Genomic DNA, 27,867 nt, shown 5'->3' with positions numbered 1-27,867 from the left:
CATGAGGACATACAGAGGAAAGCATAAAGCATGCAGCATCCTCAAGGACGCCTCTCATCCAGCCCTGAATGTGTCCTTCCTTCAACCCACTGGGAAGCAGTTCAGGTGCCTGCAGACCAGCACCGGCCGGACGAGGAGCAGCTTTTTACCCGGCAGCTGTCTCCCTGCTGAACTCTTCACCTTACTGACCCAAACAGTGAATGACATCCACACCTTCCACAGCGCTGGACCCTCAAGAACTGCAGTATAATCTGTGTACATGCCCTTGTATTCTCCCACACTCCCTCACAATCCATTTGCACTAGTTCTTAGTCTGTTTACTGCAGTTACAGATTGATAAATTATATATATACGCTTTGATAACATGAAAAATGTCCTGTTATACCATAAAAACACCCAGCAACAAGAAGGTTTTATTGCTTTGGTGCTGTTATTTTTTATTTTAAGTGGATCAGTTGCAGTGAAATTTAAAGAAAACTAAATGCTGGAGGGCCAAAACAGGTCATAATCTAACAGATTACAGTACAGGTTACAATTAAGGACATGTCATTTCATAATCTGTGGTAAAATAGATCCCAAAAATCTTAAGATTTTTTTTAAAGGAAAATTAAATACATTTATATATTTTTTTAATCTTAAAAAGAAAATCATTTGATTAGTCCACTTCATCACTTTCTGAGTCAAGCTAAGGCTGCATCCCTGGACTGAGAAGTGGCAGGTGAAGGTTCAATCCCCATCCTCTCCTCTCCGAGGCGCAGTGATCTTGCATTTGTCAGAGTAGGAAGTGCAGTTTGCGGTAACAGTGAATTGAAAGTACGCCATAAATATGGCGCCAAAAGAGTTTTCAAGCTGGTGATAAGAGCTGATTTTTTTCCTCTGTGTTGTCTCGCTCTTCTTTTTTTTTTGGTAGGTGGAGGGTGGGAGGGAAGAGGTTGCAAGACAAGACCCGCCTGAGCATTTGTGCAGAGCGGCGTGTGCACGTACACCGGGCAGAGGGACTGGAGGCGAAGCGGAGGGAGCGAAGTGAAGACGAGGAGATGTTTTATTTTTGAAGGAGGGGACGTTGCGAAACTGGCTTCTAAATCTTTTCTGACTCATCGTTTGGAAATAAGGCAGCCTTTTCTGTGTTTTTTTCTTCTTCTTCTATCCCTCCTCCTCTTTCTCCTGCCGCCTTCTCCGTCCCCCTCCACCTCCTCCTCTCCCGGTCCGCTGGCACCAGAGAGGAAAACAGCCGGATTTTGACACCACGTTTCGGGGGCAGCTTTTGCAAAATGCGACATGCTTTCCTGTGAGCGCTGTGTGGTGGTGCGCACCGCGCAGCCTGCTACACCGTGAGCAGCGGCGGCAGCAGGGCTCCGCGGCGGCACCGCTGCGTTTGTTATTGACTTGTAACGGCTTGTTATCTCAGCCCGGCTTCCACTTTTTGGGGATTTTATTTCGGATTTTTTTGGGACTCGCTCGTCGGTCTTTGCGGAGCTGACGCGCTGTCAACACGCAGCGTGAGGAGGAGGAGGAGGGAAAGGGGGACAGTCCTGTCACCCAACGTGGAGCAGCAGGAGTCGGGGCTGTGTTTAGCAGCGCTGCTAGCAGCCTGCCAGGGCACCGACTGGGCAAACTGAATTAGTCCTAAACCCCCCGCACTGGTAAACTACATGTGCCTGGCTCCCAATGATCTCCTAATCTCTGGGAATCGCTCGCCGTCCAGGACTGAGGACGTCTCTGTACCCGAAGCAGACTACGTTCAAGGTAAATACAAACCACACGAAGGCACCAACAAACATGTAAAAACCTCAAAGTGTTGCAGACAGGACCTCTCAAGTCCACTTTGCTGCTGCTGCTGCTGCTAAGTGCTATGTGAGAGCTAGGCTAGCAGCAGGGCAGCAGCGCTGTACGCACTTTTACAGCGGGCTTGTCAGTCACAGTCAGCGGCAGGGGCGCGTAGTGCATGTGGGTTTGAGGATGTGTGTGTGTGTGTGTGTGTGAAGGAAAAGCCAAACAACCCTCATTCCTGTGAAGCAGGAGCCTGCGTGCACGCTGTGGAATGAAATTAACCGGGTGAACCTGGCCATGCTGTGCCGAACATGAACGCGCCCCAGTGGGAATCAAGTGCGCAAGTTGGAGACCGTCCAAGTCTGCTTATTATTATTATTATTATTATTATCATCATCAGTATTTGTTGTTGTTGTTCTTCGTGTGCGTAATAGCAACAAATAGGCTCATCTGCAGGAGTGTAGCGAGGAATGTGAGTTTCAACGTGCAGGAACACACACTCACTCACACACACACATGTGTGATGAAGTTGTGTGTAGGTTTGGGTGGAGAGTGGAAGAAGGTGGAGGTGGCAACCAAACGGTTTTTTTTTCTTCCCTTGCCTGTCCTCAGTAAAGAGGGCAAAGGGAAGCAGCGGTGCTGCTTTTAGGAAGGCTGAGCATGCAAACACACACACACACACACACACACACACACACACACACACACACACACACACACACATCAAGGAATTAGAGCAACTCCTCTCTGCCTCCTTCACCCTCTCCTCCTCCTCCTCCTCCTCCTCGTCCTGCTGCTTCGTGCTGTGCAGATCTAGCTGGCTTTAGAACAAGAGGGGGGGAGTGGCTGTTGTTTACCTCCTCAAAGTCAGATCTGTCTATCTTGGAGTGCAGCATCCAGACCTGGATTAATAAAAAAAAAAAAATTAAAAACCCCCACACAGGACTTTACATGTGGATGCAGATGGTGATGCTGCGGATGTCAGCAGGATTAATGGTGTGGCAACTTCATAATTATCCAGAGAACCTCTAAAGAATATCACGTATTAGTGCTGATCATTAACAGATGGAGCCATTTATTTGTATTTCTTTAGTACAAGATGGCACATTTGAGGCTGAAGTGGCTCTAGCCTTGAATCAATTAAGCTGAAATCGTCAGGGGACTTGTTAAATGTTCCCAGTTGTGACAGCAGCCCCCACCAACCCTTCTCCTCCTCACACACACACACACACACACACACAGAGTACACACACACACACACACACACACACAGAGTACACACACACCATCATCAACTCTCAGCGTGCCCATCGCTCACTTTAAACGCAACTACAGATGCACGTACTCTTCAAACTGTCTCTCTCACTCACAACCCTCCTCCCGCTGGGTATGAAACCGGAGATGAGTCATGGTGTGTGGGGGCATAACAGCTCTCTCTCTCTCTCTCTCTCTCTCTCTCTTTTTGTCTTTCTTTCTATCCCCCTCTCAGTCTTTTATATCTTTCCTGATGCAGTGCTGTCTTGTTCTCACTCATACTCTCTCCTCCTCCCTTGGGTCTCTCCTCTCTCGCCTAGAGACAGCGGTTGTTTACAAAGCAAGCAAACAGGGATGAGAGCTGTTTTTATTTTTTTTTTTTTTTTTTTTGCATCCATTTTTCTGATGACAGCCCTCCAGCCAATCATCCATACCTCTCCATCCTCATCCATCCACCCATAGAGTGCTTTCTCTCCCCAATCTTCTCATCCATCCCTCCATCATCATCTCTTGATCCAGATTTTTACATCTCATCATCTGACTCAGCCCGGGAGGAAAACTCCGCCTGTACAGTCTGTCATGTGAAACTCAAGCATGCGGACCTTTTAAGTCTCACATGTGTCCATACGCACACGTGTGTATGTGTGTGTAGGCGGGGGTGTAGTGTAGCGTGTCAGTGTGTATTTGTGTCTGCTGCGATAAGCGCTGAGCTCTGATTGGCCGGAAAAGGGGGTAAGGACCCCCACGTGGTGCGTTGTATCGCATTAGCAGCTACGTAGTGAGGAAGAGGAGGAGGAGGAGGGGTGTTGTTCATGAATGGATGGCTGACGTCATGTAAACCGTATCCTCAATCCCTCCCTCTCTCACACACACACACATACACATGCATGTTTTTACACACATTGATGAGGAGCGCTGCAGGGCTGTGTGTCTGTGATTCAGAAATGTGTCATATAAGAGGGATGATATTCAACTGAGCTTTATGTGTGTGTGTAACTAACCAGTATGTTGGCTGCAACTGAGAGGAGGTCGTATGTGTCGTGTATGTTGTGTGTTTACACTATCCTGATGTAGGATGTCCAGTGTGTGTGTGTGTGTGTGTGTTGATCTTAAAGAGTCAGACATAATGTTTGTTTTTTTTATTAAATGGAATTATTGACATCACTGAACAAGCTGTTCCTGCCTGGCGCTAGCCTGATGGTCTATCTGCTGGATGTGATTTAGTTTCCAAGGAAACAAAAGTGCATCCATGCTAAGAAACAAATTGCTCTGCATTGGTTTACAGATTCATTCATTGACTTAACATGAGTTTCTAGAGTTTAAGGAAAATATTAGTCTTTACAGCACTGCTTCTTCTTCTTCTTCTTCTTCTGTGTTGGACTGTGCATAAACAAAATGCTCACCGTCCCATCTTGTGGTAATAAGCGGTATTGTATGATGGTACTGTCTGTGGCTAACTTGTTAGCGAGTTAACCAGGTATCTCTGCCACACGACCACATTTTTTAGACTCTGTGGGTAATATCTAAATAATTTGGATTTACTTATAGATTGTATTTTAAAAGGATAACACTAGCAGATATTCAAGGATGAACCCAGTGCTTTTATCACATTGTTTGGATTTATTCGTAGATAAATAAGCTGCCTAGTATTGTGTAATTTTGTGCCTGATTAGTTTTTGTTGTGTGTCACATCTTACAACTTATGCAAACATGAAACCAACCATGTGCTGGGTTAACTGCTGCAGGCCTGTTTTTATGCATTACCCCGATGTGTTTTGTCAGTGCCTGCTCTCAGCAGATGACCCCACAGTGGCCTAAAACCTCATTAGCGGGTTTTCGTGTGTGTGTGTGTGTGTGTGCACATGCTAACCTGCTGTTCAGTGGGCAGGAGATGACGTCAAACGTCGAGGGATGAGGGGGTGTTTTCATTTTTCGATTGTTTTTTTTTTTCCCCCTCCTGTGTCACTGTGACTAAGCCTTGTTAGTGAAGGATAATTGTAAAGTCTGCACACCTGCACACATGAGTGCTAAGAAGGGAAATGCAACACATATTTCATGAGAAGATACTTTTTTTTTGCAGAAGTAATTGGATTGTTCTTCATAACTGTTTGGCCTGCAGGACCTGTCTCTTGCTGACTAAATGAGAACAGTGGATGTTCTGCAGCAGCAGATGGTTTTTCAGATAAAATTAATGATCCATTTTTTGGCATAGTTTACAGTGAAGTGTGTTATTACTGCAGACATTGACAGTGATGTCACTGGAACACATCTCACCAAGCTTTCCTTCCTTTATTTGTGTTTCCTTCGAGTAAATAAGTCATTAACCACACCATAAAGGCTCTTTTTTGGATGAATTTTACATACATATGCTAAGGTCATACTGTATACTTGCGGTAGGACTGTTTCTTTAGTTAAAATAAACCCCATAAAAAACGTTACTTTCCTTTTATTCCGCTGTTTCTGCCAGCTTCATACCTCCTACTCCTCTTTCTGCAGAAAGTCTGCACACATTGATTGACAGGCTGACAGATGCTGCCTGAGCTCCTGATGGGATGAGTTTCAGGGATATGTATGTGTATGTTTGTGCGAGGATGGAAAGTAAACAACAGACAGTAACAGTATGTCGGGTCTTCATTTGCTGTTGGAGCACCCAAGATAAAAGATAAGCTTTTTTATTCACTGCGCCATCCTGGAATATTTTGTTTTAGCTTAATGTATATTTTGAAATAAGTTAGAATAAATACAGTTCGAAAGAGAGGGAGATGGAGCCAAGAGAAGAGGAGGAGGAGGGAACAGAAGATGAAACATGACAGCAGGGGAGGTGCAGGTAGATAAACAGGGAGGTGGTAGTAGGGGTCGCAAGGAGTGAAGGGCAGAGTGCTCATCCTCCATCTCTTCATCCGTTTCATCCCTCATTCTAGAAGCTAATGAACTCCTGATGCCACAGAGGCAGTTCTCCATCTCTCAATGTGTCTCTTCTCCTCCTCCCCTCCTCCCACCTGTCCTCCCCCGCCTTTTGGTCTCCCCCTCTCTCTTTCTCTCCTCCTGGGTTTTTGGCAGAGCCCCAGCCTCCCTGGCTCCGACTCACCTCCCTCATTGTTTGTCAGCAGATTTCAGGAGATGGAGCAGGGAGGCTTAGTTAGAAAATTATTTGGACCTCTGCCTCTCTCCTTTTTTTCCTCTTTACTCATTTCTTCTCTCTCTCGCTCCCTCTTTTCTATCTTTCTGTTTTCCGCTCACTCATTCCTGCTCCCATAATGCAGCAGCAGGAGCAGTGGCAGCATCAATACATAACAAGTTAATGTTCTGGTGGCTGGAGCCAGCAAGGTGATAAAGGAAATCTATTTGATTTCTGTGGCTCGTTTGTTTCTCCAGTTGGTGTACCATATGTGTGTCTAGGTTAGAAGACATTCTTCTTCATTTATTATCCATTGTACCGCTCACATTCTCCTTTCACTGCTTCACTCCAGTTTGCTTCCTGAAGTTATTTGGAGTTTTATTGAGACAAATTCCAGTCAGAAAATAATCTTTATTCTTTATAGTCAGCATAATATTAAAGCATTCATAACGCTGAGAGCCAGCCACAGCCTTTTAATTGTGTCAATGTCACAGAGATAAGCCATTAAAGGCAGTGGCATGGATGTTGTTTACTCAACGTTTATGTAAGTGTTTCTCATTGAGCTATATTTTACTGTGTCAGGTCCACCTCTGCTGCTGTCTGTTATTGTATTTCCTGAAAAACATGCTATTTACATCCAGCTGCTGTCCTTACATTAACAGTGTCACAGTGTAGCCTCCTGTGAATCATTATCACTACCACATACTAATACCTGACTGTCGGTCCTAAAATTGAGGTATCCAGGCTAAAGTTCAACATATTAAAAGGTTTTGGATTATTTAAAAAATAACTTTAAATGACTGAAGATGGATTGGTACCCCAGTCACAATCCTCCTACATCTGAACATCCACCTGTAGGTAATAATGTACGTTCATTCTGAATGTCATTCCCTGAAGGATTAACCTTCCTAACATCATTAACCAACTTCAATTAAACCACAGCTAGCAGGGGGGCACTTATTTTTGGTCTGTGTGTTATTTCACACCTCACTTGGGGAGGAATCGCTCCCCTGAGAGCAATACCCCAAAAAAGCTAATTCACCATACAGAGACAACAGGCTTCTGTATCTGACATGAAAAGCGAGCTCCTTCCCATCCGGTGGGTCCCCGTGGAGTGTTCGGCGATGTGCCCACAGGAGGAGAGGGCTGATGGGAATGGTGATGGTGATATCAGCATCTGAGTGACTCATGACTGCTCTTAAGTGGCTCTGAGCCTTCCAGTCAGTCAGATGTTTGTGTGTGTGTGTGTGATTGAGTGAGGTCGTGAGCGTGGCCTTACGGTTCCTGGCTGAGAGGTGAAGCACAGCCGCTCAGACTTAGTTGTGGTTTTGCATGTTTTGTGTTGCAGCTCTTGTGGACTCTGTCGTGCTCTCTTTTAAAAATATTCATGAATCCTGCCGGACAGAAGTCTGTTTTTTTTCTATTAGCCTTCATACAGGATGCATTTTGGGCACATTATTGAGTTTAAGTCACCACAGCAAGTGAAGTGAGAGTCATTACACTGCCTGTGCAGACAGCTGTATTGATTAAAGAAGAAGTGTATCTGCTCTGGGTGTTGACAAGCTGCGACAGTCCACAGCCATGCACCAACACTTCTTAGGATGTACTTGCACATAAAGTGGTGCTTTAAGCTTAATGCTGAGCTTGTTGCACTTACCTGGGCCAAAATGGCCAAATACCAATGAGACAATGATATCAACCTGCATTCAGTGCAAGATTAATGTTTTATTTGCCACTAAAATTCATCCATCCATGCATCTTCAAACCGCTTGTCCAGGGTCAGGGGGCAGCAGTCTAAGCAGAGACACCCAGACTTTCCTCTCACTGGACACTTCTTCTAGCTCTTCCAGGAGAGACATAGTCTCTCCACCACTCCCTGGCTCTTCCCCGGGGTCTCCTTCCAGTGGGACATACCCGGAACACCTCCCCAGGGAAGCGTCCAAGTGGCATCCGAAACAGATGCCCGAGCCACCTCAGCTGGCTCCTCTCGATGTGGAGGAGCAGCAGCTCTACTTTGAGCTCCTCTTGGTTGACCGAGCTCCTCACCCTATCTCTAAAGGAGTGCCCAGCCACCCTTTGAGGGAAACTCATTTTGGCCGCTTGTATTCTCAATCTCATTCTTTCGGTCACTACCCAGAGCTCATGACCATAGGTGAGAGTAGGAACTCAGATTGATCGGTAAATTGAGAGCTGTGCCTTTTGGCTCAGCTTCTTCTTCACCACCACAGACCGGTACAGTGACCACATTTTTCCCTCACTCATGAAGATACCCTAAAATACACAAACTCCTCCACTTGGGGCAGGAGCTCTCCTCCCACCCAGAGAGGACAAGCCATCTTTTTCCTGTCGAAAACCATGGTCTTAGACTTGGAGGTGCTGATTCTCACCCCAGCCACTTCACACTCGGCTGCAAACCATTCCAGTGCACACTGAAGGTCCTGGTTCAATGAAGCCACTAAAGTATTGATGGAAAATCTGAGCGGGAATTCATACCTGAAATTGATCCCAAAGCCTTCTGAAAAATACACCAAAAAATCTCTCGTCAAAAGTTCTGAACAGTGGATCGTTGCCTATTTTATACATACACTCAGCAAGAGGTGTGTGTGTGCACACATGTGTGTATTTCTGCCTTTCATGTTTGGATGTGAGAGGCTGTCTTCTTTCTTGCACACCTGTTAGCGTGGCCCTGATGAGGATGTTTGATGTGTGTGATGTGTGTCAATTTTTTTTCTTTTTTTTCTGGCAAGCACATGACATGCACCTTTACTCTGTCTCTCTGTGTGTGTGTGTGTGTGCGCACATTTGTTTGATGTTGAGGTAAATACTTGATACCTAACATCACACACACACACACACACACCCTGACATTTTGATTCCTTCAGCTCATTCATAACAGTTGCCCCATTTCTCTATCTGTGTTCTTCTCTTTCTCTCATTCTCTCTCTTCCTTTTTTGTCTCTCCCTGGTCCCTCAACCTCACTTTATAAATCTTTGTGATTCTTTTGTTTGGAGCTCTTTCTCATACCTGTCAAACTTGTCGGTGTGAACCTCTCTCTTTTTGCCTACCTTCTCTCTAGTGACTCTTTCCAAAAATAGCTGTGTGTGTGTAAGAAAGTGTGTGTGTGTGTGTGTGTGTGTGAGAGATGGGATAGGGAGAGTGAAAATAGACTTGGATGTGTGTATATATGTGTGTGTGTGTGTGTATGTGTTCCAGTCTTCCCTGCATGCCCTCTAGCTGTTGCTGTCTCTGCATGTACACACAGCATTAGCACCGCTCCAAACACACACACACACACACACACCCTTCATTCATTGATTCCTGTCCATCACATTTCATCTTGCCTGTCCTTTGTTTTTCTTTTCTTCCACAAAGAAGGAAGAAAATATTCAGTGTTGATGAGATTAGAACAAACCAGGGTTGAAGAGAGGACTGAAGGTGAGAGGGGGTCAGGCACAGAGAGATTTAATGACCGGAGCAGCAGCCAGTGAGAGAATCTGTAGAGAATAGTGATGAAGATGATGACTCTTTTGTTTGTGTCTGCCATCTCCTGACTCCTGACAAGTAGAGGTGCAGCACGTGGTTATAATAGAATCACAAACAACATTAAAGAATAATGCCCCCCTGTGTAACGTTACTTCTTCCTCTCCTGTTGGACTGAGGGCAGAATAGACACGGTTGGTTCACTCTCTCATCAGGTATATAAGGTATAGTAAGGAGTAGTGCTAACTAGTGTGCATGCTAACTTAAGTAGAAATCTCTGCAGCAGATTGCATATGGATGTCACCAATCCATAGTCACTTCTACTGCAGATTTTGCAAGTAGCATGTGTTAAAAACATAGAATTGACATGACTAGAATGGCCCCCATGGATCAGCCCCATTATTTGAAATCCAATATAACTATCAGGGCTAATATCTGATAATAATATTGGAGGTTTTCTGAAGGGTGATTCAGCTTACTCCATATATGGACATAATATAGGAGCTGAGATGCCTTTAATGTCGTATCTGTTTTTCACTTCATTTTATAGTCTTGTAAGTGTTTTCTGTAAACTAATAGTCCTACAAGTGATTGATGATAAGAAAGTAAAAAGAGAGGAAAAAAGTAATGAAGAGAAAGCAGCTCTGCAAAGACTTTAAAGACTTTTTGTGGTGTTTGTTCCCCAGGCAGGCAGGTTTTACCCTGTTCAATCAACCCTCTCACAACATTAGGATCATAGAGAAAGGAAAACACACACACACAGAAACACACATACCATTACATTACAAATACACAAATCTCCTCCCTAGACAGAAAACACACATCTCTGCAGCCTCAGAGAGATGTCTTGTTATGAAGCAATTTATATGCACGGATTCTTTATCAAAGTGACTGACCTCTGGCACCATGAGGAGCGCTGAGCAGCAGCCAACTGTGCGTGTGCTGATTGGCAAACGGCTTCACTTTCAATTGTTGTTGATTTTATTGTGTAATCTGTGTACAAGCATGCACTGCAGCTACATCATCCTTTTGATAGGCCAGTTTTTCTGTATAAATACAAAACAAACATGCATCTCATTCTCCTGTGTGTGTGTATATATATGTGTGTGTGTGTGTGTGTGTGTGTGTGTCCAGATGTTTCAGCCGTCACTTAATGTCTGTTTATTGTTGATGGAGCTGTCTGCTTTTCCTGACAGCCAGACTGCCTACTCACCTCGAGAGAGTACTGTGTGTGTGTGTTGGTGTGTGTGTGTGTGTGTGTTGCCTGCTGGGCTTCTGCAGCAGCTACACTCTCTTAATAATAGATCACCATCATGGTAACTGTTGTTGTGCTGACCTTAAGTGCTGCAAAGTGCTAAAAAAGACACCAGTGTTTCTGCTGAAGTAAATGCACTGTCATCCACTGAGGAAGAGGACAGACAGCCCAGCAGAGGAGTGACATACTTGCAGACAGACAAACAGATGGCAGGCAAATGGGTAGACGGGCAGAAAGGCAAAGAGTCATGCAGTCAGACAGACAGTAAGACAGATGGCAAGCTTACAGGCAGACAGACGGATGGACAGAATGACAAATGGGACGCAGCCAGACAGAAAGATCTGGAAGCAGGAGAGACAGAAGAAATCGTCTCAGTGACAAAAGACCAAATTGAAAGATCTTTGACACGTTTATATAAATATAATGTAAGCATTCATCAGTTGTTTTAACCTTGTTATTGGAGCTGTGTAGTTAAAATAATGTGCCCCGTTTGTGGCAGCTTTACAACAGAAATGTGGCTGAGCTTTAGAGATAAGCATCGTCTGTAAACAAACGTAACTTTTTCAGCAGTGTGCATTGTTTGGTACACAAACATTAGCTTATCTGAGGACTGATTGTTGGGTATGATGTGATTTTTTTGGACTCTTTTCCGCACATTTGTTTTTTCACCTTAGGTGCTGTCAAGATGTTCTAAAACAACGAGCGCCTTTTTAATGATGCTTTATTTCCCATTTCTATCTGCACTGACATCTGCTCGCTCACTCCATAATGGCGCTGATGAAGCTTCAATAGCTGCACAGCTGATACAGCTGGATTCCTGTTAATGATCTATAATGTGATGACAGGTGTTCATCATGATACTTGGCAGAAGGCTGATCTGTACATGTGGCATAAACCACTATCAATATTAGTTGTGTGTGCTCGTTTCAAGCTTCTCTTACCATTAGATAGCTTAGCAGTTAATTTAGGGTTGCGTGATCCAGTTAGAAGATAAATATGACATAGCATTGGGGTGGAGTCATAGTTTTAGTTGCAGTCATGCGATCACAGGATTAGTTGTGCATATGGTTGCTTGGATACCAGGGCTGAAGGGCCAGGTCAGAAATCTCTGCATCCTGATTTTGCTTAGCTTTTGTTCTGAAGGGTCTGACCAGAACGTAAAGGTTCTGTATGTGTTTGGATATTTTGAAAATTAAATCCCCTGTCCCACAGATGGACAACATGTCCACCATGTTAGATTTGCACTTTTATCTGCCCTCTGTTAGGGCTGCAGTTGGTGGAGAATTAGTTTATGTGCCACCGCACCAAGCTCCCAGAGGCATATCAGCAAAACAAGGGCACCATGAAGTCGATTGGAAGTTGGTGATGCAGACCACTCACAGGGACACTGATGAAGTAGCTGAATGGCCAGCTGGTGTGTAGCGAAATCTGACCCAGGGTCAGCTGGTGGACAGCGTCTAAACTTTCAAAATAAAATGCATATATAACCCTTTAGTAATGCATGAATTAATGACAAAAATATGTTTGTCATCAACCCCTTAAATCAAAGTATGGTTTGGATGGTGATCCTTTTAAAGAAATTTCACCTGCCTTCCAGGAGAAGAGGATTTTACGCTTATATTAAGTTGGCTGGTTTGGTTCTCAGCTGGGCAAATTAGCAAAAAAAAGGAAGAAAGTCTCTTACTAAGTGTAAATAAGCTGCTATAAACTGACTGGGAGTGCGAGCACACCCGTATCAAGTATACACTATTAGTCTTTGAGCAGTAACAGCTGTTCTCACCTGACTTTCTCCACCGCTATACTTGGTTTCTATGTTGCAGCTTAGCCTACTTTATTAGCACAGGGTGGGGGTGTGTGTGTGTGTGTGTGTGTGTGTGTGTGTGTGTGTGTGTGTGTGTGTGTGTGTGTGTGTGTGAACGGGTGAAATAGCTGACGCTTGATTTTCTTCCCCACCTGCAGTTTGCTGTCCACATATAGCTGTTTTCTCTGGCATGATCTGTTGCACATTTTAGAGAACGGTCCCCTTTACACACTCAGTCAGACATAGTGCTCTCGGCAGTGTCATAGTCAGCCAATTAATTAGCTCTCCAGGCGACTTGGCTTTCCCAGCATGCATTAGTCAACCCTCTCACTGTAAATGTTTTGGGCGTGACACAAAACGATGCACAGAAAAATGTGGCTCACACCACCTGATATCATTAAAATGAGAGCCAGAGGTGGCTGTCTAAACCCACTGGAATATACAGTGTGATATATTGTGTATTTGTGGTGCTGCTTCCTATTGAGCTAGATTCCCGCCATATTATCTACCATTAGTTTTGAGTTTTCAGGTTATATTTGCATTCAGTTGGGAGGCATTTAGAAAAAATAATGACAGAATATGGCCATGAAAATGGGACTAAGTGTTAAAAATGTTAATGTACGTCTCCTGTTTGGGTAAATTTGATCATCAGAAGGTGAATGAAAGCTTCTGCGTGGATGCCTGCAAGCATGAAGGCTGAAAAGACACTGCTTATGTGTCTTTTAAAGAACACAAGACAACCAAATTCACAGGAGATGATGCTCAGATTTTGAGAGAAGAGCTACGTCAGTGTGGACTGTACTCGATTGGGCAATATAGTAAATCTTTCCAATTGATTTGCGTCATTTCATCAATGATGCCCGATATGTTTGTGACGTTGTCCGCATCCAGTGGATAGTTCACACTATGTAAAAACACTCCAAAACAGATGAAGGACGTCTTCACATGCAACCTCTCTGAATGAATGATTTATGATGCTTTTTAGCACTAATTGATCAGACAGCATCTACAAAAAAAAACAGCTTATTGTTGCCCAAAGAACATGCATGATATGTCCCTCTAAATGCTGCGATCAGTACTGATTGATTGTTGTGAAGTAACATCGGGCTACACTAAGTTTGGACATGATACAGCCAATCTGCACTTTGATTTATTTAAAGCTTGACTGTGAATAAACAGTATCTTTGTTTACACTTTGACTGACGTCTTCTGTCATCGTTCTTATTCATTCCTAAAGCTTTATTTAATTCCCAGCAAAGCTCCACTTGGCTTTAACGTCACTATATCAGCCAAAGTAATTGAAAACATGCCAATAAACTCCTGCTGGAGTAATCTAGACTAGATTACAAATGACAGCTAATCTGGATTAAACCGGACTAAAGCAAATCAGACAGGTCTTTGAGTGCTGAGAGGAACGGCTGATGCTTACAGTATGCCTTAACCTTTGGATCAGTCACAGTCAGTGTGGCTGTTTGTCTGCTACAGCCATGTCTGTAACACACCTTACACCACAATTTGCTTCTATTACATTAACAGGGGAAAGTAAGAGTATTGCTGCCTAAATATTCACACCCTTAGCTTATTATTTAAATTAATGAGCTCATTAGCCGAAGTAGTAAAGTTTAATTTAGCATGGTGATTACAGCAGGATGTAGGAGGCTTAAAGAATAAGGTCTGAACACATGTGCACATTTTTTGTGTCATCTTGTTCCTAGATATTTTTTTTTCAGACTGACTCTCTTCTTTCTGTCTTCTGTCTTTCCATGACTGACAATGCCTGTATTGATCCCAAATTTCTGATTTCCAATCTCCAAATCATTCAACTGGGAGCCCTATTATAATGTATTTGTCGGACATGTTCATCCACACCAGGCTCACGTTAGCCCACAATATGGTTGTGTTTCATTCAGTTTAATGGTTTTCTCTTCCTCTTGCAGCATGGTTTCATTGATTCTGACAGCTGGTTGCCTCTAGCTATTGTCCTGCGTTAACTCTGACAAAGTGCAGGTTTAGACAGTGCTCTTACAGTTTGGGATCATAATGCAACACAAAGCAACAGCATGAGGAAGCCGTGTAACACACAGACAAACAGACACAATGACGTGCTGGTTTACAGCAATTTTTTTAAACCTTGGTGTGATTTTGGGCTTTTGTTATTATTTATAATTCTTTCCATCATTACCTCCATTTATCCTCTCACAGCCCCGCTTGGGGTGGGTGAATGTGGGTGTAAGTCTGCATCTTCACCAACAGTAACACAGAATTACTACTCTGCGTTCTTATAAGTGTTTTATTGTGATCCACACACAATAAAACAAATGCAGAAAAGATTTTCTGCATTTGCAAAGATAACAGGAGAAGATTGAAGCCTCTTACTGCGATTAGCTTTATTGTTAGCCATTGTCTGAATTGGATGCTTCTCTTTGAGTTTACGTCAGCCGCTGCAGGAAATGTAAAAAAAGACATAATTTCCTGTGTGGACTCACCTGTCAATGATCAGTTTAAGCAGCAAGTGTAAAAGATTATAGAAGACTTTGTCAGTTTTGTCAGCTCTCAAGCAAAGTCAAAAGTCAAATTTGACAGATTCAATATAATAGAAAATGTGTAGGTTTAGAGATAAAAGTAGGCCGTACCATCTGTTGTAGTCGTTTGGCAATACAGCAGACTGTCTCTCTCTCACACACACACACACACACACACACACACACACACACACACACACACACACACACACACACACACACACACACACACACACGCTGCGTTTGTCTCTGCTTTTCTGTTCAGGAAGTGTAGACCTGGACTCTGGTTCACTGGACTGATTGAGATGAAGTTGTACATTTGTGAGTCTTTTCCATCTCCCTCCTCTCTCCTTCACCCACTTCATCTCTCTCTCTCTCTCTCTCTCTCTGGAGAGCACAGAATATCTCAATCTGTAGTCTGGGCTGTGCTTCACTGGCCTGATTGAAGATATGGCTGTGTGAGGGGAAAAAAGGGGGACAAAGGTTAGACAGTAGACATGGAAAGTGATTATGAGTGGAAAGAAAAAGAAGGATATCAGGTGTGGAAACATGAGACAGGGACATGGACAAGATGAACTTTAGAGTTCCTGGCAGTTGTTGAGCTGTTGGCCTGCTTTGTGCATGTTGAAGGTGATCCTGCTCCAAAAAAAGACAGCAGGGGATTTTAAGAAGATGCACTGACATTTCCAATTATCATCAAGTCTTTCAGTATAACAGGACAGCGCTTCCCATCCCTTACACAGGCGTGCAGAAATGCTGGGCAATGAGTTAAAAAGACTGTCCTGTTAGCTTAGCATCACAGGTTCAGCCATCACAAGAGCTTTTTTTCTGGGCAGTGAAGATACCAGAAGCCAGGAAAAAAAAACTGAAATAGATAATTTACGGAAGGACATACAGTGCTTGGAGATAATCCTTTTATAATTGGAATTAAAACTGGGACAAAAAAAAGCAACCAGAATCTGACTTCTACTCCTAAAAAATGCAGAGAATCACTGTGGTCTGTCTTCACACAACAGAAGAATACACTTCTGGGTGTCTTCACTGCTAAGTTATGGGTTGTTTTCATCATAAGTGTCTATTTTACTATAATGTATGTCATGTGAGAATGCTTCCCCCTTTCTTATTAGTGTTGAGTTTAATCTGAAGAACAATAAACATATTAATACTAGTTTTGTAGTGGCAGCTCCTGCCCGAAGGCAGTGAACAAGAGCTGCTGAGTGAGTCAGTCAGGTATTTATTTGATGGTCAGATGTGCTGACCTTAGACTCTGCCTCCGTGTGTCTTTTCCTGTCAGTGTGTTCAGGTGAATTTATCTCACCCATGCATTTAATGGATTGTTATAAAAAGGATATTTTTGCTGGAGACGGTTTCTGCTCAAAACATACCCCTATCTGAACAGACTGATCTGTGGTTTGGAGGTTTCTGGATAACCATCCATGTAGCCATCTTCCTCCACTTGTTTACTTAGCATACCAGCGCCCTTCCAGGCATCCTGCTTCCTAGCAGAGTTTTGTCCTGGAGCCATCCTGATCAGCTGTTGTACTCCAACCTCCTTCTGAATGTAGGACTGTATATGTCAGGGTGGTCTGACAGAGCTTGGACATCTACAGTATGAATAGAATTGAGCTTCAGGGGGCACCTGGTAGAGTGCTCTAATTGCACAGCCATAGTTTAACTCCAGCCTGCAGCCCTTTTTTCTGCAAACCTCTTTAAAAACTAAACAGAACAGTGTCCCCTTTGTCTGTTTTGTCTTGAGTTTACTTAGCTGTAAACCTTCTTTCACACTGTCACCGGTTTCTTGTCACCACTAACTCCTGCTGTTGATCTTTGGTGTGGCCGTTGAGGGACATCATTACAGCGTATGTTATTAGCCAGCTGGGATCGCAGGTATTAATATGCTGTGGCTTTGCATGAACACATAGACAGGAAAAGAACCTGGTGCTAGACATGGGAGACACCTGGGAAAATATTTCTGGCCTTTTTTCAGTCCCACTGCTGGTAAAACCACAAAACCAGATCTCCTAAAACTTAACCTCTATGTTTGGTTAAGCTTGTGTCCTCTCTGCCTTATGACTCATTTTGCAGGTCAGTGTAAAGAATGGACCCTCAGCACTATTTTATGTCACATTTTCCTTTGACTGGACAGAAAAAAAAAGATTGAGCCCTAACCCTCTGACTAGCCTGAGTGTGGTTTAAGTGGGTCGCCTGAGAGTTTAATAGGCGAGGGGAAACCCGGAGAAGGATCCAAGCGTGCAGACTCGAAGTCAGACAGACGTAGCTGGAGGAAGCCAGTGATGTACTTAACCACTTCTCCTCAAAGGCAGGAAGACGAGGTAGAGCTAGACAGATGGGAAGCGGTGGAAAGACGGAGAGAGAGAGAGAGAGAGAGGCTGAGGAAGTCAATAACGTACTTAACCTTACTCCACAGACTCCCTGTGTCCCTGTTATTGTATGGCAATGAGGACGAGAGAAAGGGGAGGAAGAGAGAGTGAAATGGCACGACTCTTGGAATGGAAATAGTCAGAGGCAGCAGAGAAGTGCTGTGTTTTTTTGTCAGCATAAATGTCAGAGTTGTTAAGTGTGCAGGGCAGGCGGTAGACCGGGGTACAGGAAGAGCCCCGTATAAGAGGGAATAGCCCAGTTTTACTGCCACATAAATCTCTGCTCCCCACGCTGGAGGCTGTAACGCACCTCCTCTTTCAGCTTTCCTGCCTCGCTTGACTATTTCTTGACTCTATCTGCTGTCTCTTTGGCTTCATTTCTCTCTCCTTTAGATTCTCTCTTGACCTCTGTATTTGTCTTCCTTTTAAACATGTGAGCTGTTGGGACAAGAGATAAAATTCTTTCTTGTATTTCTACATTTATTCATCTTGTGATTTCTTTTGTATTGTTTCTTTGCTTTTCTAAAATTTCTTGTGTTGATAATAAAGGTCAAAATCTGTGACAGTAAGCTTTATTCAAGCTTGCAATAAGATGTATGTGGTAAAAATATAATGTAGGTCAAGCTGAAATGAGAAAATTCCTAAGTTATGATTAAATAACTGTGTGGTAAATAACTGTGTGGTAAAGGCCTTTCGCTCAGTGGATAGCCGCGTCAGAAAAACTGTCACCGATTAATATTTGCCACTTATCGATTACAGCGATTAGTGCCTGGTCATGATGACGCATTTTTGTGTGCGACGGACTCTCACCATCACCCGCAAGCGCGCACGTGTGAGCCCACAATAACAATAAATGGAAGGCAGTGGTGTTCAGTTAAGCCAAAGTAAGCGCTGGAAGGACGTAACGCAGGTTGATTTGCACAGACATACATTTAAATGTGGAATTGTCAGGTTTGTTTGTCATGTTTTTTCTGCTGCTGTTCTACAGTATGAGTGAAAACATGCTCTAGCGTAGGACATATTCCAGTCACAGGTTCATTTGCACAGACTCATTTTTAACTTTAATAATCACTGATGTGACTTTTCTGAACTTATTTGTCCCGTTTAATTTTAATGTTGATATGCACTGCTCTGTGACCTTAAGATAAGAACATTTGAAGGACAAAGTTACTAAATGTTTGCTTCATTATTATTTTGAAGCAGTTTGTGCATCTGTTATCAATACATATTTCAAACATGGCTGGTTGGTGACTAATCACTACTTACCAGCTTAACCTGTTAGAATGAAGTAGTTAACTTGACTGATGATTTGTCACTTTCATTTTGGAACAATGTGGCGATTTAGAGTCAAAAACATGTAAACAATAGTCATCAATTAATCGTCAAATTAATCGTTATCGGCTAAATGCCACAATTAATCGTGATTAATTTTTTTGCCAATATCGCCCAACCCTAGTTTCCTGTGCACATCTGAACAAAGAGCATTTAAAAATTCTGCTGACTGACTGCATGCAAGGGATAATGTGTATCATTACGGTCTTCATTATTGCTGTAAAGACCCCGATCACTGCACAAATATCGATCTACTACCATATTTTCCGGACTATAAGTTGCACTTTTTTTTTCATCCTTTGGCTGGGTATGCGACTTATATAGGTGGCGCAAGTTTGTATGCATACGAACGTATGCTTGCATCCGAGCCGACAGGTTGCTAATTCCAGACAGCAGTAGTCGCCTTTTACACATTTACAGGATGTTTATAGGAATTTCTGTGCGGTGAAGCTGCTCAGCTGGTGCAACTAATAGTCCAGTGCGACTTATGTATGTTTTTTTTCTTCTTCATTTTTTTGGCTGGTGCGATCTATAGTCAAAATATGATACTTAAGAAATCTGATTTAAAACTGAAGGAGGTGATTCTCCTCCGTGATAAGAACTGCGTCAATGCCTCAGAGTCTGTGTGGTCATGTCATTTGAGGCCTTTTTAGTAAGAAAAGTAGCATTTCTGTGTCACAGGCTTTAATCCGGGAGGATTAGGTAGTCATAATGGAGACCTATAAAGAATATATAACTATCATTATAATAATAGAGCAACACAAATAAGAGCAGAGAGGCATGATGTAAGGACTAAAAGCTGATTAGCTGCTGATTAGCTGTTCGAGCTAAGCGTTGACCTCTGTTTGACCCAAAACATGATCTTAAACTTAAAGTGAAAAAGTAATGATCCGACACGGGACAGAAAAGACCTTAATTATCCCAAAAAATGATTCCCTCGTGTGTTTATTTAAAAGTTGTTGAATAGCTGTGAATCTGCCTGTAAGGTGTTTATATCTGGAGTCTGTGAAGGTCAAACTGTGTGACTCACACCACTATCATACTAATGAAAGCACTCAGAGAGCAGAGTGTATCAGTGTTTGTTATGGTTCTATTATATATTTTTATTCAGATGTTGCCTTGTATTTCTGCTCCCGTGATCAAAACAGAAAAACAGGTACAAATCATCGTCACACATAATACAGCAATTAACAGCAAATTAACTAGAGTGCTGTTGGAAAATATAAGCAGTATAATTTTAGCTCTTGCTAAATAGATAAAACAGCCTTTTAGCACTTGTGCTGGATTGTTTTCCACATGTTAATGGCGTTTTGGTTGATTTGTTTTTTTGCCCTTTTCCCTCCTCTTTATCCTTTTTTTTTTGGATGCAGTGCTGGTAACATCTTTCATTTACTGAGTCCTGTTTCTACCTGCTACTCTCTATAAGCCCTGAGCGGAAACTCATACTTCATGGCAAAAAACAAGTGTCAGAACAAACGTGGAACTATTCCAGATTTGCCTTCTGTGAATTAAAACATAATTGAATTCTCACATCTATGTTTGAGGCTGGATGAGGCTGAGACGGTCTCTTCTTCTTGCCGGCCAGGTAAAGGTGTTTTTTGTTCATTAAACTTGATAAATGCATCATCTTCCACACATTGGCATTGCCCAATAATTCTGAAAATTATGTTAGTGTCAAAACTGCATGTTGAATACAAGTGGTAAAATGAGTTTGCCTCTCCTTAGAAATAGGGTGCAGGTCTTGGTCATCACAGAGGAGCTCGATGTAAAGTTGCTGCTCTTCTGGGTGGATGCCGTGGAAGGATTATATCTCTCAGCTGGCCTGGAAACGCCTCGGTTATCCCACTGAATGAGGTGGAGGAGGTGTCCTGGGAAAGGGAGGTCTGGGTTTCCCTGCTCAGACTGACCTGACCCTGGATAAGCAGGAGGAAATGGATGGATATATAAGTGGTTGTTTGGGCTTGTCAGGAAAAAAAAGATCAAAGTTCATTCTCAATGTTATTCAAACTTTTCCCATCTGCAGCCGTCCTCGTCACCATTTTTTGTGGCTGCTCTTGATGAATCCCTGCACTTATTCACGTGACCACAGGAGGGCGCATTACTACGTAAACACCAGTAGTGTTTACGTAGTAAATATAGATAAATCAGGCTATAATGAAACACTGATTGCAGAACGCTCTTCCTGCTTTCATTTGTTTGATCTGTTTCTTGTCTTATTGTCAAGGTTTTGACATCAGTGTGTTGCTGTTCTTTTTTGTGCCAGTGTGTGTGTTTGTGCCCATGTGATACATGGAAAAATGAACCATATGCACCAAACATGTTTGTTGTGGAAATGTTTATTCTAGTCTTTGTAGTTAGTTTTCGCTTTAAAAGGTGGTTATTGATCAAGCTGAATTGCAGCAATATGCCTCTCTACACACAATTATCCTGGAATTAGAGTGAGTCCCTCACAATAAAGAGTGTGTCCTTTATCACCACACACAAACACTGGCTTTTGAAAGTGTTTATCTGTTTTAGTGGATTGATTTCACCTCACTGTCGTGAAGGACAGCCAGCGTTAGAACACGTTTAGAAAACTTTCACAACCGCTCGCAGACCTCTCGGTGCTGTCTTAGGATGAATTTTCGTATGACTGGTACAAGGACTCTCACTGTGTGTGTGAGGAAACGGAACAACTGTATCATTGTGAAGTTCCCAGTGAGTCCACGGTGCTAATGTGTAACGGTGATCAAGTCAGTTTATTCTGGCAGGCTGCCTGCTGGAGGCTCTGACAGATTGGTGCCATCAGCGCATTATTTCATTAACACTTGTGTTTTCATGGTGAACATCTTCTCACTCGTTATTTCTCTTTCTCCCCCCCCTCCCCCCCCCCTCCCCTGACTGCCTGCCTGCCACCCCCCTGACAGATGGAGAGTAAAAAGAAGAGGAGAAAATACTCCACGAGCAGCAACGACTCTGACACCACTGACAGTAAGTTGGAGAGGAAAAAGGAATGTGTGAGTGTGTGTGTGGAGAGAGTTGAAAACCTGGAAGTGTGTGAGAAGTGAGTTCCTGTGTGGCTGCTGCTGCTGCTGCTCCAGCAGACTATTTCTCATCTCCAGATAGACTTTTCTCCTGTGTCACTGCTGTCCTGCCTCTGCTCATTAAGACCCACCATTGTAAATACAGATACAGTAGAAAAAATATGAAATGGGGGGAGTAGCATGGAGTATGACAATATTTTTAAGATTTACGTCAAAATATTTTGTAGAAAAATGTACATTTATTTGAAATTTTCCTTTAATGAAAGGATAATGAAAAGATTGTTTTGGGATAGAATAATGTATAAAAAATGTTTTATTGACTTTGCAATACAACTAATACACAAAACCATGAGAACATGAGCTTTTTTTAAGCTATTTATTTAGGTAAAAATGATATTTATCTACAGAAAAACTTCAACTTTGGTCCGAGCTTCTGGGTCTGCTGAAGCTAAAGAGTTTGTTGAAACTGACTAAGTGAACAGATGCTGATTTGCAGCTGTTGAAAACAGAATCAGAAGCTTGTCACTGAACAGAGTTCAGCCTCATTACTGCTGTGAAGGTGTGGTCGGTGTCTCCTGGTTTAACCTCTCTGATATCTGAGAAGAAACTCGAGCCGATGCTGCATAAACACACACTCTGTATTGTAAAGTAGGTGAGTTGTGGTTGGTGTTAAGTAAACTTGAACCTGTTGACCTGTGTCTGTGAAATCACCACAGGCTGCAACTGCACTCTTCATTGTTATGGTGAAGACATTTATAGTGTATTTAGCTGCATTTTAAACATCGGTCTACTCACACCGCCTCCACCTTCTGTGACTCCACCAGCTGCTGTGCCTCCTAACAGCCTGGAGCCAGGGGAATCATAACCCATTCTGTTTTTGGTGAATCTCCTCTGGCCTCCTGTTCTGGAGCTGGTCTTTAGTACACTCCACAGGTTTCCAGTCAGATTTAAGTCAGGGCCAGTTGGTGACGTTCACTTTGCTCTCTTGGAGGTAGTTCTTCTCTAAAAGAGACATAATGCTTCTGGAAGCTGTCATGTTTAGAAGAGGCACAACAACCAAATCCCAGTTTAGTTGCTGACTGCTTTAGGTTTTTCTTTCTAGTTCCAGATGCACTGAAGCATCCCCACAGCATTATACTGCCACCACCGTGTTTGAACTGTGGGAACCCTGTTCTTTGGGTTATACCCCTCTCCTTTCTCTCTACAAAGACAACATCTCTGTGACTGAAGAGACCAAATGATACACTTCCATGCTGAGCATACTTCAGTCTGGCTTGGAGGAGTCTTTTCTGCAGAAGTGTTGTGTTTTTCTTGGTCCACAGCCTGACAGTCCTGTGCAGGACTCTAGAGGCTGTCATCTCTGACACTTCAGTTCCAGACTTGGATAAATCCTTCACTAGTGTCTTGGCAGTTGTTCTAGGCTCTTTAGACACATGTCTCACTAGTTTTCTTTCCAGGACCTTCCAAATGTTTCACTTCCTACCTCTGCCAGTGTTGCTCTCTCAACTTCTTGATAAAACCTCTCACTCCAGTTCTTTGCTAAACTTCTCTCCTGCTTTGTAGATATTAACGATCCTTTTTCTCAAATCTAAACTTATTTCTTTCACTTTTGCCATGATGCTTTCACACGTGTTGTGGCGATACGTTTCTTGTTATACTGTGTGTGCTGCAAGCTCAAACGCTTACAGGGTCACTCAGTTAAAGCATAGATCACTGCATACCAGTGATTTGTACTATGGCTAAACAAAGAGGACAGTTCTGCAAAGGGGTAATAATATTGACCCTGGTAGTTTTTCGTTTGAGTGGAAAATTCTACTAAATGAAAGCAATTAAGGCCCAAAGGAAATACTGTGATTGTGTCATAAGGGAGGCCCTAATGATTTTGTCCTATATGTCTTTGCTGCATCTGCCTTGGGTGCAGTGCCTTCAGGCACTTAAACACACAAAGATGATGGCCACAAATTCAATAAAACCCAGATTTGCGGTATGCAGCTTCACTCAGTACATCTGGCCTTGTGTGCTTTGTAAGTAATGTCAAGCATATGCAACATGAAGTTAATAGTCTGAGTGATACATGGAGAGAAGATGATAGATTAGCAGATATGATCTCATGACACAGATTCAAACAGCCATGAAAAGATGCGCTGCATGATGTTGGGAACATCTGGTCAGACTACCACATTACCATCACTGGCAGCTTCTGCTGCTGGAAATCCATCTGATAATAAACATTCCTTGAATAACACGCAGCCTTACTTGGCTCTCACTTTGGCGGAACGCCGTTCTTCAAAATGTGAAGACTTAGTCACTGAAGACAGCGAGCGGTTTTAAATGTCATTCTTCTTGGCTTTTGTCAGTTTGGCGTGACTAATTCTTGGCATTTTTGCAATAAGGAGCAAATATATTTGTCAGGTCATTCCTATGGAAATGTCAGGCAGACAAAAAATGGATACAGTAATGTACTAGGAAAAGTGCTTTTATATTAAATCAGCAGGATCATCTAACAAATTAGATGAAGGACATTTAGTCTAATGTAAAGAATTCAAGCTCACAGTCCAGCACCACAGCTTGCAGTGACCTCTGGCAGCTGTAACTGTTCTGTGGTCACAGGTCTGTGTGTATAATGTATTTTACAGCAGCTTTAACAGGCTGTTTCTCAGAGCCGACGGTGCTGAAGGCCACACTGTCTGCTTTATAATCAGCCTGCAGCCCCGAGCTTCCTCCGGCCGCTGCAAGCGTGGGCTCCAGCTGCATCTGTTCACTGGAGGTTATCAGGTTTCTAATTGAAGGGTGCCCATGATAATTTTGGCTGCTGTGCGCCAAGCGCGGCTTTTAATTAACACACGGCCATGATGGTAACCTCCAACTGCGCCGTGGCCCGTTTGGTTATCTGGCCTCAGTGATGGAGTCGTGCAGCTGCCTAGTGTGCGATTGCGTGTGGATCCAACCTGCGTGCACACACACACACACACACTCATACACACTCATACACACACAGACACACACTAGAGGAATGCAGATGTATGAGTAAAAACATGTCCAGCGGATCAGTGCACTGCCCCACTAAATATTTTTATACCTACCACACACATCCACATGACATAACACTATGTAATTGCACACACAGGTGGAGGTATACATGTAGATCTCTGAGGAAGCAGTAAGAAAAACAGTGTCTTTGATGGCTCTGGAGCCAGCCCTGTAATGACCATTTGAGCTTATGTGGGCACATGTGTGTTAGTTCTCAGCCACAGCAGTAGCTGCTTGTGTTTATACAAAGCATATCAGAAGTGAGGCTGATTCACCTTGAAGTGATGTATACACATAATTCCTCCCCTGACTGACAAAAATTAACTTTGTTTGAGGCTTTTCCAAGTCTCACAAAAAATGTCTTAGCTAACTAATTTTTGTAATGCTAAAACATCATTTCAGACACCTATTTTACTCTTTACTGATAATATATACATAATTTATGTTGAAGAATCTTTGGAGAAGTCTGTCCTCTGATGTGGTCGATGTAAAAGTGTCTGCTTCAACTTAACTTATTATGATCAGACATTTTCTGCATCTGTTTCAAGCTCATCTGAAGTCTCCATGAGGTTTCTGAAGATGGTAATGATACTCAAAAGTCAAATATTGGTATGATTTATAGCATATCATGTAAATAATTTAGACTATTCCTCTGTTTTTGCTTTGTTGTAGTAGGTGGCAGTAATACACTTCACCATTTGTTGCCATCTGCCATACGATAGTTAAGCGACTCCAAGGTCGGAGCAGCACCCTGTGCCCCTGTCTAATTTCACTGTGGTACTGCTCACACCATGAGTGTAAAGCTTGGCCAGAACTGAGTCCACAAGCCCTTGTGTAATAATGTATGTATACAAGTAAAAAGTGATGTAAATAGAAGTGATGAACACCATTAGTGACTTAAAAGTGAAACATATAGTTTGGTTCATTAAATTCCAAGACTTTAAAAGTTGAAAAGACTTTATGTCTACATAGGTTGGACTAAACCCTCTGTAATTTTGTTTCCCTTAATTAGAATGAAATAAAAACTTGGCAGAGATAATGTCCACAAGCTTAGCTACAGATTGAGATAACTAGATTGCTTCATCTACATCATTTGTAAGGAGATATTCATTGTTAAAGTGTACATTTTCAACAGACAAGAATTTTTTTTTTTCTTTGTGCCATCTAAATTTACAAAGAGCCAGAGGCATAAAAACTAATACTTACACATCTGAGCAAATCTCCCAGGTGTTCCCTTTATTATGACACCAAAAGTATTCAACTACACCTTGTGGTTGCTGAGATATACTCTAATTATTTTGGGCATGCCGTTTTCAAGCTGATGCCTTAAAAAAGACGCTTGGGGTAGATAGGGTTAATCCAGCATGCAGACAGGTCTGGCCCATTAAAAAGAAAAAAAAGAAGAAGAAAAAATCAAAGCAGAAATTCTACAGGAGAGCCTCTGTGTTCTTTGAAATAACGTGGATAAACATGTGTGCAATCACCCACACTACCTTATTGGATATCATCATAAATGTCAAGATAAAGTGCCGCCACAGTTTTCACACATGGTTCATGCCTTTGTAGTGACTGGTTGTTGTGGTGTCTGGTCCACAGAGAACTCTTGTCGCCTTCTGATGGTGTAATCTACTTTACACACATCCGAACACACAATAGGTGGACATCTTCTATAGATATTGAAGAAATCATGAGTATCACTAATCATGAACATATTGATGCAGTTTAGTGCGCACAACCCTCTTGTGTTAACTATGAAATGAAGTTCGATGATGATGATGATGCTCCACTGAGATTGACATCTTGAGCCTAACGTGGGTGATAAGGACAAAAGAGTGGCTGAATCTATCCATGCATATGTGGTAAATATGGATGAGTTAGTGGCTCAGTATACAGTATGTGTGAATTATGTGCATGTGTGAAAAGGAGCCAGTAATTTTGAAGACAAGATAAGATAGCACCCGGTGCAGCAAGTCGTTCAGACGTCACAAGTAAAATTAGCACGGCTGCGGCGGCGGCGAAGGAAATATGTTGAGTGGGCGGCAGCACATACAGTCACGGTCACAATGTGCTTTATTACCACAGTATTGGCAAATCTGCGTTTTCCATTATGGCAGAGTGATGTAATTTAATTGCCTATTTGATGCAATTCCTAATGACAGCACATGCATGATAAGGAACGATCAGGTTTAAAAAAATAAATAAATATAATGACACATCTTGCCCCTCTGTGTTTACATATACACACACAGAAACACACACACACACACTGTGTGCTGCTGATTGAAGCGGTGGGTGGGATATTGGCTCCAGTGTCTGGTTAATTGCAATTAAGTTGTGTATTAATGAGGTTGTAAAGGACCACAGTGGACTAACAGCTTAACAAGATGCTATTTATACTGCCATTACTTATTAAAGCTCTTAATAGATCATGATCAGTCTGCTTCAATTAAAGGTCTGACTCATGGTTGGTAGTCCTGCCCGGGCAGTCCTGACCTCCGTCTCGCGGCTCATTTAAGGACTTTTGATGCGCAGGTTTTCACTCCCTAATAAGTTACTGATTTCCCTGCCCTGCTACGCTCTTTTGACTTTGCCTCTGTGAAAACAAATTTGTCCAATGGGACAATAAAGTTTCTTTGGAGTGAAGCTTGCTGTGAAGTCCGATCTACAGCCAGAGAGCTGTTCCTCATTTTCTCACTCATTAAAACGTTCTTGAGAAATCAAATGCAGATTAAGCTTTGTTCGGCTCTGCATGCAGAGGTGCCTCTGAAGAAAAATATTTAACCAGGGACCAAGAATATGTTATAAACTGACCCACAATGCGCGTAACAAGAAGTAACCTTAGCATAAATATGAAAACAAAAAGAGAGGGAAAAGAAAAATAAATTAGATTTAGATGAGGG

At 42.6% G+C, this 27,867-nt stretch overlaps 1 protein-coding gene across 1 annotated transcript in view; it reads left to right on the top strand.

Annotated features, from left to right (window-relative positions):
* Positions 1 to 919: 919 nt before the first annotated feature.
* jade2 (jade family PHD finger 2) overlaps positions 920 to 27,867 on the top strand; it is a 148,958-nt gene continuing 122,010 nt past the window's right edge. Inside the window, exons 1-2 of the mRNA XM_028422559.1 lie at positions 920 to 1,746; positions 21,821 to 21,884. Of these exons, the coding sequence (XP_028278360.1) occupies positions 21,821 to 21,884 (64 nt within the window). The 5' untranslated portion in view covers positions 920 to 1,746. The remainder of the gene's footprint in view (positions 1,747 to 21,820; positions 21,885 to 27,867) is intronic.

The sequence above is a fragment of the Parambassis ranga genome, chromosome 14 (assembly GCF_900634625.1).
Source record: "Parambassis ranga chromosome 14, fParRan2.1, whole genome shotgun sequence".
NCBI classification, from domain to species: Eukaryota; Metazoa; Chordata; class Actinopteri; family Ambassidae; genus Parambassis; species Parambassis ranga.
Note: the sequence above shows the minus strand (reverse complement) of the source record. Positions and strands in the feature narration are given on the sequence as shown.